The sequence below is a fragment of the Amyelois transitella genome, chromosome 6 (genome assembly GCF_032362555.1).
Source record: "Amyelois transitella isolate CPQ chromosome 6, ilAmyTran1.1, whole genome shotgun sequence".
Taxonomy (NCBI): Eukaryota; Metazoa; Arthropoda; class Insecta; order Lepidoptera; family Pyralidae; genus Amyelois; species Amyelois transitella.
This window is the reverse complement of record NC_083509.1, coordinates 5235225-5252800: the sequence shown is the minus strand read 5'-3', so window position 1 is coordinate 5252800 and position 17576 is coordinate 5235225. Positions and strand designations below refer to the sequence as shown.

The following is a 17576-nucleotide window of genomic DNA, read 5'->3' as shown; positions in this document are numbered from 1 at the left end:
ATACTTAAACTGGTACGTCTACAGAACATCTACAGGGTACGAAATACGATAACGAAATAAGAAAAACCGTAAAATCAATACCTACTTAATTGTTTTTTTTTGTACAATATATTAGTTACGATATAAATATACCATAGGTAAGTACAATCAGCAGGAAACAAGATGAAAGAGTTTATCTCATTAGTTCGGAAGTTCGAAGTTGGTTCCCAATCTAAGTTGTTAATCCTGACCCCGGCACGCACGTGTTGGCTTACAATTTCTGACCACCAATAAACAATACCCACTATTAACGTATTACGTTTATGTAAATGTTTTATAAAAACCAAAGTTATGATAAATATTAAGTCTGAAGTTCCAAATTATTTTAAAAAATTTGTTTTTAAATGCAAATACATTTCGTCAATAAGACCATTAGGTATGAGTTTATCCCCGTAGTCATACGGGTATGACAAATTAGTATGACCAAGAGGAAAAAAATGTTTTTCTCAAGTTTTTGCTATTCTGCTTAGTCACAGAATTATTTTCGTTTGGTTCCTTCTATACTATACAACGGATTTATGACGGACGATTACACCTACAAAATATAGGTTACTAGCTGTTGCCCGCAACTCCGTTTGCGTGTTATCGGAAATACGAAAGTTAAGGTTATTAAATTTACGCAAAATTCACGAAAATTAATTGCAACGAAATTTGCCATTTCATAGGATAATTTGAATTAACTAAAAAATACTTTATATCCCAAAATTCTCACGGCAGCGGAGCCCCAGGGCACTACGTTTGATAGCAAATATTTAACAATCCGTGCTAATAGGTATTATGTAGAGAAAAAAGATTCGTATTTTTGTTTGTAACGAATAAACTCAAAAACTAATAGACCGATATACATATATATCATCAGGTAGAATCACTTTTGTTAATACGTAATTTCCGTATATTACATATCTACAGCGTAGCTGATCCCTTTGGCATGATCCAGGTCTTCCATTTTTATACGCCAACAGAAAATGCTCATCAGTATGAACAACTTTTGTTAAGACTTCTTTTCTATAATTTGGATAGTTTAGCTGGTCTGTATTGGTTCTGCATCAGGCATTCCAGATCTTCGATTTTTATTCGGTAACAGAAAATGCTCATCAAGCTGAACAACTTTTGTTAAGACGTCTTTTCGATATCTCCTATAGTTTAGCTGAGCTGTTATGGTATGACATTAGCTGTTCATTCCAAAATACATATGTTGGTTAGGCATAAGAGCTATACCTACAACAAAAAAAAGTTTAATTGAAATCCGTTCAGTAGTTCCGAAGATAAGCTTTTTTTTCGTTATTTACGTTTTTTTTTTCAAATTCATGCTCGGTTAGTATTTCTTCATGGTAATAAATTATTTTTTTGAAAATATACTCAAACTACAGTACAGACAAAACCGTTTTACTGTTTTATTATGTATTGATGAATTAATTTGATGATCTTAGATTTTTTTCTTCTTATAGTATTTATCGTGTGTTGTATATTACTGTGATGTTGAGAGGCCTATTGAAAACAAAAAACAATACCCTACGTATCTTAAAAAATTTTCAGAAGGATTTGGGTCCAGAAAATTCTTTTACGTGCTCTCATATGGGATGAAATTAAACATATCCTACTTGCCTTTACCTCTGACATGGAAAATTCCGCTTCAGTACATTCACTTTGAGCACAAGGGAAACTCCAAGAGCGTAATCGGGTTTAGTAATATAATACATCTTTTTTAACTTCAGCCGCAATGAGATAAATGAGTAAAATAATTTTGCCTTTATTGGAACATTATTGGAATTCTTGAGTTCCAATAATATAACATACCAGTAAATCGTTAGTTCTACAGGATATTTTATTGAACTCTTAGTGACCTAGTGCCTTCTATCTACGCAGGTCTAGCAATGACAGAGCGTGCACTTCTTAACTTTTTCTACTTTTAACCCGCGACGTAATAAAGGGGTGTTATAAACTTGACATGTCTGTATTTTTATCTGTGGCATCATAGCTCACAAACGGATGGAGCGATTTCAATTTAGTTTATTTTTGGATAAAAATTGATTTACGTCGAGTGTTCTAAGACATGGTTAGATTAAGGAAAACCGAATGTTGTCGAATATACTCAAATGAAAGCGCATTAATACCTAGAGAATACTCATGGTTTAATCGAGAATGTCCTTATCTGAATCCCAGGTGCTAAAAAGAGATGTGTTTTAAGTAAAATGTATCGGTTGTTTTTTAATTTTAAATAAAATTTTGTTACCTTTTTAATTTTAGCGGAAGAAATTAGAATATGCTACACTTATAAAGATAAAAAAATTGAGTACCTAATACTAAATAATATTCCCCGTCTATCCCGTAATAAACGTCTTGCTCATTGATGCGTCTTTCGAGTTATTTTTTTAAATAACACAATACGTTCTTCAGAGTAAATTAGTTAAATTAATAAAAGAATAAAGAAATTGAATAAAAAAAAACTGATCATTTGGTAGTAAGATAGGTACTGCTGCTTGGATAAAGAGCATTCGATGCGCCATACATTGTTCGCGGGGCAGACAGACGGGACAAACTTAATTTAGTACTAGTTGAAGTGGATAAGCGCGAGTGGAATTATTTATCCCAATGGAGGCAGCGGTGACTGTGACGGAGTTGGAAGCTAGGTGTCGCCCTGTGCCCACGATGTGGCGGGGGCGGAGGCGATAGCGAAAATGTCTATAGCATAGATTGTGTATTCAATACAAATTACAAAAAAAACATATTTATAATATTATTATGTAATAAAAGTATAGATAACTCATCGATTAAGAAAATAGTTCGTTATTATTTTTTTTATCCTGTACATACTTTTTAACTAGCACTACTTTTATAAGTCACTAGCTGTGCCCGCGACTTCGTCCGCGTGGAATATTTATTTTGGGCATCATTGAAGCCCTCAAGGATGAATAATTCTCCCCGGTTTTTTTCACATTTTTCATTATTTCTCCGCTCCTAATAGTTGCAGTGTGATGTTATATATCCTAAAGCCTTCCTCGATAAATGGTCTATTCAACACAAAAATATTTTTTTTATTCGAGCCAGTAGTTCCTGAGATTAGTGTGTTCAAACAATCAAACAAACAAAAAAACTGTTCAGCTTTATAATATTATAATTTAGGTATATTATACATGTATAAGTCGTATAGACGCATTATATTTTAACTCGCGTTTTCAAAAACGGCTCTAACGGCTGGGAAAATTCATATTATCTATATTTTACCCTTATTTCACCCAAAAAACTTTTTTCTTATAAAATATGGTTCCTAGGTAACAACAATTGTGTGAGCTTTCCTGATGCAATTTAAAACCAATAACGAATTTGTCATTTACATTAATAATAAATTAAGTATATATATATAATAAAGTAATAATAAATATCCAAGTTCTTAACAGTTAACAAAAATCAGAGTGATCGAGTTTCACGTCAGAGTACCCAAGTTTCGATCCCCAGGTTTTTCTGACGTCCACCGACTATCACTTGGTCACCCTGGTACTATACATAAAACTCGTTTCATTATATTTATATTGCTATCCGCTACAAGCCAGTAATGTGTCACAGTGTTTTTGTTACGGTCTCGACTGCTAGACGGGGCTCTAATTGAAAAATGCAGTTAGTTAGCTTGCGCTTTAATTCCTTATATACTAGTAGAAACTGGGATACGTGCTATCAATCTGATGGTTTTTAAAAATGTTAAATGGAACCATTTCGAATTATCGCTTCCCCTTAGCTTCACGGGCTAAGTTAAATATCGAGTCGGAGATCGAGTGTTTATAGATTGTGATTCTAAAAAGGTGTTGTTCTCCTGCAACCTGACTTACGCTACTGGGATCCACGCCATAGGATGATGTTGATGGTGTGTAACGTGACATGTCATTGAACCGAGATGCACACTATCTAAAGCACTTAAAAACTAGAAAGTTACAAAGAGAAATAAAGCACCAGAGCCTTGAAAAGTTTAGGCCTAAATGAAGTGGCCATATACATATGATATAGCATACCGGTTATTGGCCAACCGACACGGCTTCTTCCTCTTCATAAAAAGGCTTCGATACCCAAATGCAACAATTACAGAACTGTGATCTTGTGATCTTTCCTGAATTAGCAAATACTTCAAGAATAGGCGGGTTTTATTAAAGCAAGAGAAACTAGAGAACTTCTACAGGATTATGAGACTGTTGACCAATTTCTATAACTTGGTTCAGTAATGATCAAATTAAGGACGTCCTGGTAAAGGGTCAGGTCAAAAGTGCCCGAAACCGCCGAGCTTGTATGAAGAGAGTTATGAATGTGGATGAAGCGAAGGAAGTATGCAGAGAACGTGGCAAGTGGAAAGAGGTAGTTTCTGCCTACCCCTCCGGGAAAGAGGCGTGATTTTATGTATGTATGGTTCAGTAATAAAACAACGGCAGCAGTTACACACAGATACATATAGGACAAAAACAGTTATGCTTCAACTGGGTAAAGTTTGGAAAGAAAGAAACAGGACTAAGATATACCCTGTCCACACACTTGTCTTATCCATCGCTTTATATGCTGACACTCAAAACCTCTGACAGGCAACGCCTTTGAAATGTGGTGTTGGCGCCGCATGCTTAGAATACCGTGGACGACTTCCTGTATAAATGTCGCGATATTGAAGGAATAAAAAAATAAAATGTTCAGCGTCTGTCGACAAACTGTTTTCAACGTATAGTGCGGTACTTTAGCCATATTGCGAGGAGAAACGATGATAGATTGGAACGTCTCATGGTGACGGGAAAAGTGGAGGGAATAAGACCGAGAAGCCGGCGTCCAAAGCGGTGGTCCGATCAGATCTCTGAGGGGTCGGAAACACCGATCAGCACCACCAAGCACTAATCGACAGATCGCAACCGATGGACACTGTTGTCTGACAAAATCAGGAGTCACGATACTCAGCAATGAGTGACCGATTAAGAATAGAATTTTAATCAGTCTTTGTGAAACTGCTGGCCCTGTTTACCCCGTAAGGGATAAAGACGTGATTATATGAATGTATTAAAAATCACTTGCATTAGTCATATCATCAGTATTTATGATACAATGATATACTTAGACAAATTTACGGATGAATTATCTCACACAATAAGAGGATAATAAAAAACGATAGTTACGGATAATGTTACCTATTTTCCTCTAACTATGCGAGTTCATTATCGATGTAGAATGTTTGAACTGTTATGAATAAATAACTTCATACTATAAAGGCTGATGATATAAATATTGGGTGCACGGAACCGTAAAATTAAACAACGCGTTGTTGACGTGTGATATTTACCACAATCTCTATCATTTGTATGGGACAAGGATGGTTCTTCTTTCCAGCGCATTAAACGAATTAGTTACTCACCTACTCTTTTTGTCCTGCGGTTTCTCCAGCAAATATTCTCTTTTGTATAAAATTTGTTCATTTTTGTAGTAGGTATCATAGGTAGATACAACATATCGTTATTTTTAAATATTGTGCAGATAAGGACCTATATAAATGTTAGTTCAAATTCTATTGCATTACAGGTGTCTTTAAAATAAGCATACAGATTAAATTTATACATCGGTATTAATAAATCGGAGTAGGTAGGTAATAGTTTTAAAGTTACTGTTAAACCTAACATACGTCTATATTGGTGGTTAACTGACATCTAAGTACTAGGTACGTATATTATTGTTCTATGTTACTAGATCTGTGTATGAAACACAATATCCATTTAGGATATCAACGAAGGCCAGTCCTAGCTCGTACCAGTATCGACTAGATACGAGATAATTGAACATGTCCATCGTTAATGAAGTTAGTCTCTACCATTTAACATTTCACATACCTATCCAGAAATATTGGCTGAATTTTATCGAGCTATTTTAGCGCTCCACGCAAAATAACAAATATAATTAATTACCTAGGTATGATGCTAGATACTCACATAAAAGTAAGCATTAATTCTACAAAGTTTTCAGTGTATAAAGTACTGGTAGTATTTGTTCATAATCGTAGTAAAACGTTTGTATACTAGAAAGACAAACTAGTAAAGATGTGGTAGATGAACCTTGTAACACAAAGTAGTAAGTACAATGCCATATAGAATACAGATTCGTACTAAGTGTACTTTTATTTACTTACCTGATAGTTTTTTTTATCTTATTAGGTACTTGTTATTGGTGTTCATATGCAATGCCTAACTTCGAAGTTATCAGATATAATGTTATTGTATGTAGGTATACTAACTCGGTGATCAGTGATATACTTATAAGAAGATAATATACCTAAATATTTATACTAGTAATAATAAAATATCTTATCTGTATTTTATTTATGTTTTTTGATGGTATGGGTAAATTCCGTTAATTTGTAAACTTGATGGGATTGCTTGTAATTGCCATAAGTTTGTTTTGATTTCATATCTCGTAGCAAAAGGTTAAGACAACATTTATTAATGATTATTTCAGAATGGCCAGGGAGGTATTTAAAATGACCCATAAAACTCGAAATATTTAAATCTGCAAATTTTGCTTAATTTTAAATTATCTATGGTATTTCAAAAATTTCAGATTTACTCGTAGTCAATAAAATATGAAGCATGCCTAGGTTTCCCAAGTTGTATTAAACAATATGTCTCTTAAACTTATTATTAAATTTAGGCATGCCTTTAATTTTTTTGCAGGTTGAAATTATTTAACCAAAATACAAAAGATTTAAAAAATGCATGGCTAAACCGCGACTGAAACTTTCAGAGTGACATCAATGTCCTCTGGGAAATTATACCATAACATTCACTCGATTAGCAATAACAACCTACAATAGAGCCGCCTCAATCGTAAGACACGTTGAGCTGGATGGCAAAATGATGGCTTGAGATTCAGAGTTTATGAAAAGGTTACTAGTTCTATACTCTTCGAATCTGGAAACTATTGTTCTGTCTACCCCGTTATGGATAAAACCTTTTTATCATATAATTACCGAATTGTTATGGATTTCAGTTTTTCAAAACCTACAATATGAAAATTTTTTAACAATGGTGCATTAGAAAAAGTTATCATTGAATCAATATGTGTGGTACAGAAATCTTGTTTAGTTTTATATAAGGGTTTTCTTAGTTAATGCATTAATTAAAATATATTTTAAAATATTTTCAAGCAATTTTTGGTTGATTTTAATAAACAGGTAGAAACGTGAATATAAAATATTAATATTTAAATAACAAACGTGATGATTGTACGAAACCCTATATACGTGATCCAAGTCGCTCTTGGCCGGGTTTTTAAATTGAAATACATCTCTGTAGCGGGGGCTTATTATCTAAACACCCATAAAAATGTATATTTTCGTTTTATCTTACACTATTGCGAATGTATATTAAGGAGTGCCATATCTACCATCAACTCATTGTTTGGTCTGTCAGTGTGGAGGCAAAGTTTCTACACAATATTTGTAATTGGTGGACTTTTAGGTAGGTGACCACAGTTTTAAACAGCGTTTTTTTTCTCGGCTGCATAAATATTTTCTGTTCTTGCTAAGTATTTATGTAAATAAAAGTAGTATTTGCCTGCACATTTTGCTACTTTTATCAAGTTGAATAGCTATTAAAAATCTGATAAAAATCCTCTTTAGATTATTAAAATAAGTTGTTATATAATTTGAGTTGCTCTATATGTAAATTTTAGGTATCAAATTATTTAGAAGCCATGGCCACAAAAAAGTTTGCAGGACCATCTCCTTACACCTTGCAGGCGACGTACCCACCTGAAGACTACTTATACAGAGAGTAAGAATTTAATACTTACTTCAGCACGTACTTCAATATTATATGTAGAAGATTTAATAGAATTTTATTAAAAATAAGATCGTGAAGATAATTTGGAAAATATACATACATATATTGCGATAGTATAAATTACTTTTCATATTTTATTATCTGTATTACCAAAATGTTCCTAAACCAATCTATTGTAGTTACATATAACGATTATTTCCATTGTTTTTTATCTCAACAGCTTTGTTAACTTCAGTACAAGGAATCACTCGTCTAAATCCCATGCTCCCCCAGTAGTAGGTGCCTTGTTCGGTCTCGGCCGCGCCGGGTCTATCCATTTGACGAGCATCGTCGGCAACCCTCGCATCATCTTGAAATACATCGTTGATGACAGAAAGGAAACATTTGATGATCTCAGAAAATTCTGGAAGTTTGGAAACGACGTTCATATTATAACCTCCGCTGAAGTTAAGCGTGTCTATGAGGATAAGAGGTATGTTCATATCGTTATCATACATTCTTCATCATAACGTACTCCCATAATAAATATACTCACCACACAAATCAAAATCATTGCAGTGTGAACGTGGTATTCATTGCGTCCCCAACATGGACTCACCACGACATCGTAGTGAACTCTATCACACACAACAAAGATGTATACTGTGAGAAACCTATTGCGGAGAATATTGAAGACACATTGAAATGCTATGAAGCCGCCAAGGCGAAGGGCCGTACGCTTTTTGCAGCCTTCAACCGTCGGTTTGACCCAGCCTACAGTGGCCTGAAAGAAAGAGTTCGTAAAGGAGAAGTGGGTCATGTTCAAATTGTTAAAGTTACTGCGAGAGATTCACCCCTGCCAACAATCGACTACTTGAAAACATCTGGTATCGTTTTATTTTTTTACTATTTAAATATCTTTCTTAGAAGTATAGAGTGCATCTATTTGGATAATTTTTGTTTTAAATTTTTACCGAAGAATCCAGTGTACCCAGGGTCGTCACATTAAATACCAAATTTTTTATACGTACGAGTAAGTAGGTATAACTTTATTCGAAAGGATGCTTATTAATGTCAAAAATCAATAAAATGGATAATATTGACTTATCTAGTGATCCTGAAATAGTGACAGATTGCCAGGATGGAAGATTTATAGTGTTAATGAACATTAGGATTCTCAACCATATAAGTTTAAAATATGTACTGCAACCTTCAACGCTACTGAAGTCCTATTAAAGAGAAGAGTTTTTGATTATGTTGCACTCTTATCTTGGTTCAACTGATGGATCGACGCTAAAATTAAACTGGGCATAACGGCATAACCTTTGATAGTATAATCAGTTTATGTAATATGTTTACCAGTTCCTTAAACCAGTAATAAGTTACAACATGATAACAACAATATTTACAGTACACATGACATTATGTTACGATAATAGTTTATCTTTTATTATTTTACGATCGTTGCAGTCATCATTACGTATTGATATTTCGACTTTATTTCCATCATTGATAAAAAATAAAGACGTTAGATATTTTTGAGCTGCTAAAATAAAAGGCTTTGGTTTTTCTACTAAATAAAAACTTATACATTATTCGTATAGATTGACGAATATACGAGTATAGTAAATTTAAGAGAAATATAACATGGCTGTTTTCTTAGTTTATCCTTGAAGGCTGAAGTATTCATCTACCAAATGTTGGTAGGGGGAAAGGGGGAAAGACCTAAAGAATCCAAGATATATTATTACTTCAATGAGTAGACTGCAACGTCCTCTTCAATTCCAGGTGGCGTGTTCCATGACTGTTTGGTGCACGACTTCGACATGGTGTGCTGGGTACTCGGAGAGCTGCCCGTGCGCGTGCAGGCCACCGCCACCGCCCTCATCCCCGAGGTGAAGGCTATTGACGACTTCGACACTATCGCTTTCCTTCTCACCTTCCCATCTGGGGCGGTGGCACTTGGAGACAACAGTCGCTACTCGGCTTATGGATACGATCAAAGACTCGAAGTTTTTGGAAATAAGGGTAGGTTTATTCAATTTCATCAAAGTGCATTCTCTATCGCATCTATAGCCCAGTTTAAATCCATCCAAACGTCAACTCCATAACCCTCCTTTTCCTTATTTTGTAATAGCTCCACCTCCTGCCGAGACCTGTTCATGGACATATCAATATTGATATGTAACTCTTAACTTGAAATAGGCTTAAACTGCCTGTCATACAAGACACCAGGTCCCCACCTCCTAGATTAGGCTTCTATTATCATTTTAACACATTGTGACATATATCTTTGTAATCAGTGCACACACATATAATTATATCTATAGAACCGAGATGCTTGCGTTGGGTTTATAAGACAAACAATATAGGAACATACAATAAAAAAAATATATTTAAGGGCATATATACATATATATAAAAATATACAAGATACATATATACACAAACGCATATATAAATACAAAGGAAATTGAATTTTTTTTTATTAAAATTTATATTTCTCTTGCGTTGTTATATTCCCTTATGTCTTATTTTTTTTTCTTTTTAGTTAATATGTGTTTTTTTTTCATTATTTTAATGGTATCAAGAGGTGATCTATATAATATTCATTTAGAGGGAGTAAATAGTTAAACAACTTATCTTTTAATTGTCTGTTAGTGTACTTTATAATATTTAATCTGTTTTGAAGGATGGTATATATTCTTGGGGCTAGAAAGTTGTATAATCTTTGAGCAAAGCGACTCGAGCGAGAGTTGGTAAATATGATTTGGATATTTCAGGTATGATTAAGGTTGAAAACGAAAGACCGTGCCATTCTACCGAAGCTCTGATTGGTCAAGATGGACTCAAAATGACCCCTATTTACTACTCATTCCCATCGCGCTACAGGCTTGCCTACAAAAATGAATTGGAACACTTTTTGGATGTTGTTCAACGTAAGTACTTAATATGCGGTACAAAAAAATAAAAAAAAATATCCTGCCTAATGTAAAGCAGTATAGACTGATATTTTGTAGGACTCCAGTCCACAGAGTCTGTTTACGGGTTGTTTACATTCATAAAATTTAATCTACCAAGATTTGCCAAAATTTTATGGTCAGTGGCCTGTCTAACATTTAGGTTTTTTGTGCATTAAGGTTCGTCTATGTCCTCTCGCAAATCACAGAAATGAGGGGCTTAGTCCCAATCCGCTTCTTTCCCTGATACCAGAAGCCTCAATTTCTTTCAATCTTTTACACAGATGGAGCGCCCGTCAATGTGACCAGTTGGCAGACGTTGGCTGTAACCAAAATAGCGACGGCCGCCGAAGAGAGCGCGCGTACCGGCAAGACTGTGGAAATAGATTGGTCCAAAGATAAAATTCCACCAGTTTACTCTTAAGTACCCACTCACAGCTCTCATACGATTATTGACTTTGTATATTGTTAATGGATTCTGATAATAAATTTTGTACATTATTTTGTAAGACATGTTTGTATTTTTTTTAATTTTCCTAAAAATTGTAATCTTGTATTTTAATAACTTAGGTCGCCTAAATACATAGTTAGTCATAAGTAAATAATACCTACGCGGAGAAAACAGGTGAACATAGGTAAAAAAACTGGCTAGGTGCGACTCAGACTCGCGCATGAATGGTTCCGTACCATCATCACGTTTGTTATTTAATATTTATTTTTATATTCACGTTTCTACACGTTTTTAAAATCGATATATATTTCTTAAAAATTCCATTTTTTATGGGATTTAAATTGAAAATTAAGCAAAAAATAACACGTTTATTGTAGTGATACCTTAATACAATATATTTAATTTTTTTTTGTATTTGTTGTTATAGCAGCAACGGTAATATTATATTTGTGAAAATTTCAGCTTTCTAGCTATCACAGTTGATGAGATACGGATATGCGACGGACAGATGGCGGAGACTTAGTAATAGGTTTAACCTTTTAGGTACGGAATTCTAAAAGAACAGCGCCTAGGCACGAGATGTGTAGAATGAAAAGGTTTTTATATTATATAAAAAAAATTGAATTTGTTATCTAACGTACGTCGCGCAAGATGTTCGTTTTTGAAGAACTCCTCGGATTGCTATCATTGTGCTGCCACAATGAACGCACTGATGAGAATTCTCGACAAATTTGAAGCCACATCACGTTCACCTTCATTTTACACCTATCATTCTCATACAATTTATAAGGTCTATTTTAAAAACATTTTGTAGAGCGGTTTAAAAAGAAAATTCAAATGATGGTAGGTACGGCCAAGGAGCCTTTCATTAACCGCGTGATTTGACAAAACAACGGGATCAGTCAGCACTCATCAAATACAAATTAAATTTAGCCCAGGTAACGTCGGTAAATTTCTTATTAATGTTACCAAAATTTTAATACAAAAAATTATTTTCTTAAACTTTTTTTAGTTGTTTGATAATATATTGTTATGTTTGAAGCAAACTTTACTCAACTACACGCTTATTTTGGCCAAATTTGGAAACTTCTATACAAAGACTAAAAAATCCATAAAGTGAATACTATTGAATATGGAAGCTGATGTGAGATCCTTGCCTCGCAAGCACAATTATCAAGATGCGAGTATGAGCTACAAGGGAAAATATTTTTCGATAGGGTATATATTTCATTTGACCGGTCGGCTAACATTAAAAGGTTAATCGTTCGCATAAAACATGGTACAATAAAGAACGTTTCACCATTCATGAGGCATACCGAGTCAGACATCTCGCGTTATTATACTCGTAAAGTTCGCCCTTTCCTTGCATAATGACATGACGAATTGCGTTCGCGATATTTTTGCTTCTTTATACGATGAGGTCATTACGCGCCAGTTATGACGTTAAAGGGCGGGAAGAAATGTGCTTCCGAATTATTGTTACGGAACATTTTCGGAACTCTCATAACAAAAAGTCGACAAGGAATGTTTTACTAACTTTTGTCGCTTAAAATGAAAAACGCGGTTCTACAGTTTTGTTTCGCAGTCAGTGCACTAAATATACACTGAAACTCAATGCGTATTTTGGACGAAAAAAAACGGTAGGAAATTTAAAACAAATACGGTCGCAGAGATAATGGAGAGCGGGAGTTTCGAGTAATAGAGAACGTGTGGTTGGCAAGCGGGGTGAAAAAGTACAAAAGTTGTTCAACTCGCCATATAAATTGAGCGGCGGACATGAACAAGTTTATTGTGTGACAAATGAATCTATTTTAACATTTACACACTTATGATAAACAAGATCTGTAAACAAAAAATAAACTGTTCTAACTAATAAACAAGTAGATTAGACAATAAATACTTAATAGTGTTTTTCCAAATGAGTAGCGACATACATATAAGTGTGAAATCTGTCCCGTTTATATTTATTTATTTATAAGTCTTCGCAAATATAATTTGATGGAGTCGACACGCTAAGAAGATGAGTATTTTAAATTTACTTTATTGCACACCTAGGTCTAGTCCATAAAATACTCAACGGCTATACTAAAAATTCTTTATTCCATTATATTCTTTCTATTGGTTATTATAAGATCCCAATCCTTAAGAAAGCAGTGAATAGATAATAGAGATTTGTCCTAGTGTTCTAACTTCGGGAGTTCAACTTAAACATCTTTTCAATTCCGATTCATAATTCATTTTCAACTTAAATGCAAGTTTAAAGCTTAAAATAGTTGTGAGCACTTTTCACAGATTTTACTGTTGTGAAGTTCGTGAAATTCTTTTCGAAAGTTTGCGCTGAATAATTTATGAGGTTGAGTGTCAACGGGTTGAGTTTTATCTGATTGATTTATATATATTTGGGTCTATAGTAAAATAATTCCGTTTCTGAAATATATTTATACATATAATAAAACGGTAAAAATAATTTGTCTGTACACTTTGAATTTTTGACTGAAATGGATAGAGGGACACTTAGAATAAATAAAAGAAGGCAAATTTTTTTTTTGTCTGTCTGTATGTATGTATGATCACGCTTATCTCCACCTTTCAAAACTTTCACCAATTGCTTTGTTTTAACTCAGAAAAAAATTAAAAGTTTGTTTCATCAAAATCGGTTCACTAAAAAAAAAGTTATAGTCATTTGAATAAACTCAAGGCATGAGTTTGCCTGCAAATAAGTTTACACCGAAAAATTCGAAATTTACGCGGACGAAGTTGCGGGCAACAGCTAGTATTATCTAATTACTAAAATACACTTATTGCTATAAGAGAATGACAAATAAAAATATTTTTATGAGTATTTGAAAAAGCATTCAAACAATCATACGACTTGCGTAGGTACTAACATATCCGGACAATTTAAACACTAATGAAAAAGATGTTTTATTGAAACCTAGCTATGACAAAAAATGAGTGTTACTTGAATAATTTCATAAAAATAAACGAGCAAATCTCCTCCGCAGAGTGGGAGAGCAGTTCGTGCCTTGAATAAATTTCTTCAAAGGGATCGTTTTCAATTTCATGGCTCAATCTTCGGGATCTCAGTGAGAATATGTAAAAGGACATTTGTCGGTGTCAACACGATGTAATGAGCCCTTTTCGCATTAGCTACGTGCCCACGGATATCGTTACGAGGTCTCCCTCGCTATTACACAATTTGGCCACAATTCTTAATATTTTGGCCATAATATTCATAAATAGGAATTATATACATAAGATAAAAGAAATGCTATTTTGGATTTGAAACCTTCAATCATATTTGAAACTAAGGAATGTTGTGTCAACATCTTGCATTGCATGCATTCTATTTAGTTTTAAAAGCTTGAAAAAAGAATTTGACTAGAAAAAAATATAGATAAAAATAATAATTTGCCACTGGGACGAAACACGTCTTCATTAAAAATTCAAAGCGCGATATTATTAATCTGCAAAGTTATAAAACCAGATTAAAAAATCCTTTGTGGTTTTAATAAATTCTTATCTATGCAAGTATCATAAACCAAGACTTATATGATGAGTATGTGTTACAAAAATGTCTAATAATTTTTAACAAAAATACGAAAAAATATAATTTTACATGTTTAGTAAGAAATGTCCTACAAAATAAAAAGTGTTATTACAATAGTAATGCCTACACTATCTACTTAAATTTATAAAAATATATATTCATCCTATGCAAATGTTCAGTACAATATGATGAATTTTTGAAATGAAACAATTTGAATGAAGTCTACACCAAAATAGTTGAAAAGAGCTAAAGAAGAGGATTATAAATTCAGCTCCAAACTTATTGAAGTGAAGTTTTCCACTTTTTTATTAATGCTTTAGATAATTTCAATATTTTTTATTTTGGTTTACGTTATTAAAAGTTGATATTATGATAATAGAAGTCACATAATAATATTAAACAGAGTGTCTAGATATAACAAGGTAAAAGCGAGTAAAATTTAAATGCGTCTTAGGTAGTTAACGCAGTCACAAAGAGTTATTTAGAATTCTTAATTACTGCCCGCAGCTGTATTATAGGTAGATATTATAACTCGTTCCTTTAGCTTTATTCACAGTATAATTAGCTCCATTAAGGTTTTAAACTGCAATTCAATGGAGTTCAAATCGTTAATTTATTTTATGGGTAAATTTAAGTTAACTCCTGTAGGTACCTACAATTTATTTAAGTAGATATTGTCTGTATCTAAATTCAGACGCTGGCTTTTACATAGGTGAGGAGTCTGATATAAGACCATATGTTTACGAGCCCTGAAAAAATATTGACAAAGTTTTTATAAGCAGATATTTAGGGATAAGTAGAATATTTATAAGTAAGTACACATTATGTCAAAATAAATAATGATAATAGTTTAAAAGTAATAAGTACTACTACTTATTTTAACGTTTCCGTTAAATGACAATATTTGTTCTACTGAAATATGTTTCACCAAAACTTTATCTTTGCGCATTTGGATAGATGCGTTTAAATTCGTAAGTCGAAGTGTGCCAGACTTCTTTCCCTTTGACATCGGAGTTCCCCTATTGTGAATTGTTTCAGTGGAACATTTTACCATTGGAGCAGTAATAACGTTTGTTCAAGAAATTCAAACGCGAAACTATTGCGGCGCTCCTTGAAGTGTGCGCAGTGTGGCATGAACGTCTCCCGCAATATTGTGTCGTAAGTCGCGCCTTTACCCATCAAGGCATTTGCACAAATATTCGATAGAGCAAACATACGTGAAGAAATATAACAACATGAATATTTATTCGGTATTCCTTGGTACGATTTGATGGGAACTCGTGATGGTGAGATATAAATATTTTGTCAGCGCATCGTATCGTGACATTCGTCCATGCGTTCTCGTTATTCTTGACATGTACTAATGACGAGCGTATTTTGAGGAAATTAAGTCACATACCTACACTGGTGGTTATCTTAATAGAAGATAGATATACATATATTTAAATAGAATTTGTAAGCATTACAAGTAAGAATAATTTTAAAACAATGATGTAGTTGGTGCCTACGCCTTTAGGTACTTCTTCAATTCCACTTTGACAAAGATATTTAGTAAAATTGGTAATAGGAGAAATTAATGAAGTTATTTTATAGGCACTGTAAAGCTCACTGGCCGTTAAGAAAAATAAGTTAAATAAAATTGTTTATTTTAATGTTACGCTTTTTTATAACTTTTTAAAATAGGCAAATAAATTAACAATTTAAATTTAACGAACTACATACTAATTTGCCTATTCGTTTGTTACTTCGTTCGTACAATAACAATAGATTTTCCAAAATTAGATATATCTAACGGTCGTAAAACCAAACTTCTTAAAGTAAATAATAAATAATTATAAATACATGAATGAATGAATAAATAAATTGATATATACGACCACTACTATATATAATACGACAAATTACACAAATTGAGTTAGCCTCGAAGTAAGTTCGAACTTGTGTTCCGAGATACTAACCCAACGATACTATATTTTGTAATAAGTACACATATAGATAAGCATCCAAGACTCTAAATTAGTTGACTCATGTCATTCAAGAATAGGGTAAGATTAGTTTAACGGAATTTAACAATGAGTGGAAAGAGCCCTTGTTGATGAAGCTGTGTTCGACACAGCGGGCGGGGTGAGGTGAGATTGCGACCCTTCTGATTACACAATGTTGGCTTTCATCCCTTGTGCAAGTCGCGTTCCGGAAATCTTTTGTGATTCGACTTCGGTTATTGTGGCATGGCATACTAATATGAGGTAGACGACGTCAAAAACATATGTATGTCTGCTGGAAATTCCTCAAAAAATGGACCGTTGATTTTTTGTTTTTATGAGTTTTTATGGGAAGTTTTTTTTATGAGTATTAATATAATCACGTTATGCGGGGTAGATATAGCCAACAGTCTTGAAAAGACTCAGGCCAATTTCAGCTGTATGACTTAATGATGGCATTGAGATAACGGAGAATCTAATAAAAAGCAAACGCAGATGAAAATAATACCAAATCTGTAATAGGTATGTCTACCACATCTACCTTTTATGTTGTACTAAGTCATTGTAGTACGTAGTGTAAAACTGTTGCAATATAAATAGTGCAGGTACGATAGTAGTAAAGTGCTGCCTTCTTCAATGAAAAGCAAACGGTTCCTATCCAAGGCCACTTGTCCAGTTTTATTTGGTTATTTTAGGCTACATAACTTTAAAATATGAAAATCATTCTTAATGTTGCTGATATCATGCTAAATAGTATATATTATAAACGATTATGACGAAATTTGGGACAGAGATGAAAAAGCCCTTCAAGAATATCATAGGTGT

The 17576-nt window shown here is 33.4% G+C and overlaps 1 protein-coding gene across 1 annotated transcript; it reads left to right on the top strand.

Annotated features, from left to right (window-relative positions):
* Positions 1-7353: 7353 nt before the first annotated feature.
* On the top strand, positions 7354-11279 carry LOC106131129 (inositol 2-dehydrogenase). The gene is made up of 7 exons (XM_013330122.2): positions 7354-7505; positions 7720-7820; positions 8050-8301; positions 8388-8695; positions 9597-9836; positions 10592-10747; positions 11053-11279. The coding sequence occupies exons 2-7, from the start codon at positions 7741-7743 to the stop codon at positions 11190-11192; spliced, it is 1176 nt and encodes a 391-aa protein (XP_013185576.2). The 5' UTR covers positions 7354-7505; positions 7720-7740; the 3' UTR covers positions 11193-11279.
* The last annotated feature ends 6297 nt before the right edge of the window (positions 11280-17576 follow it).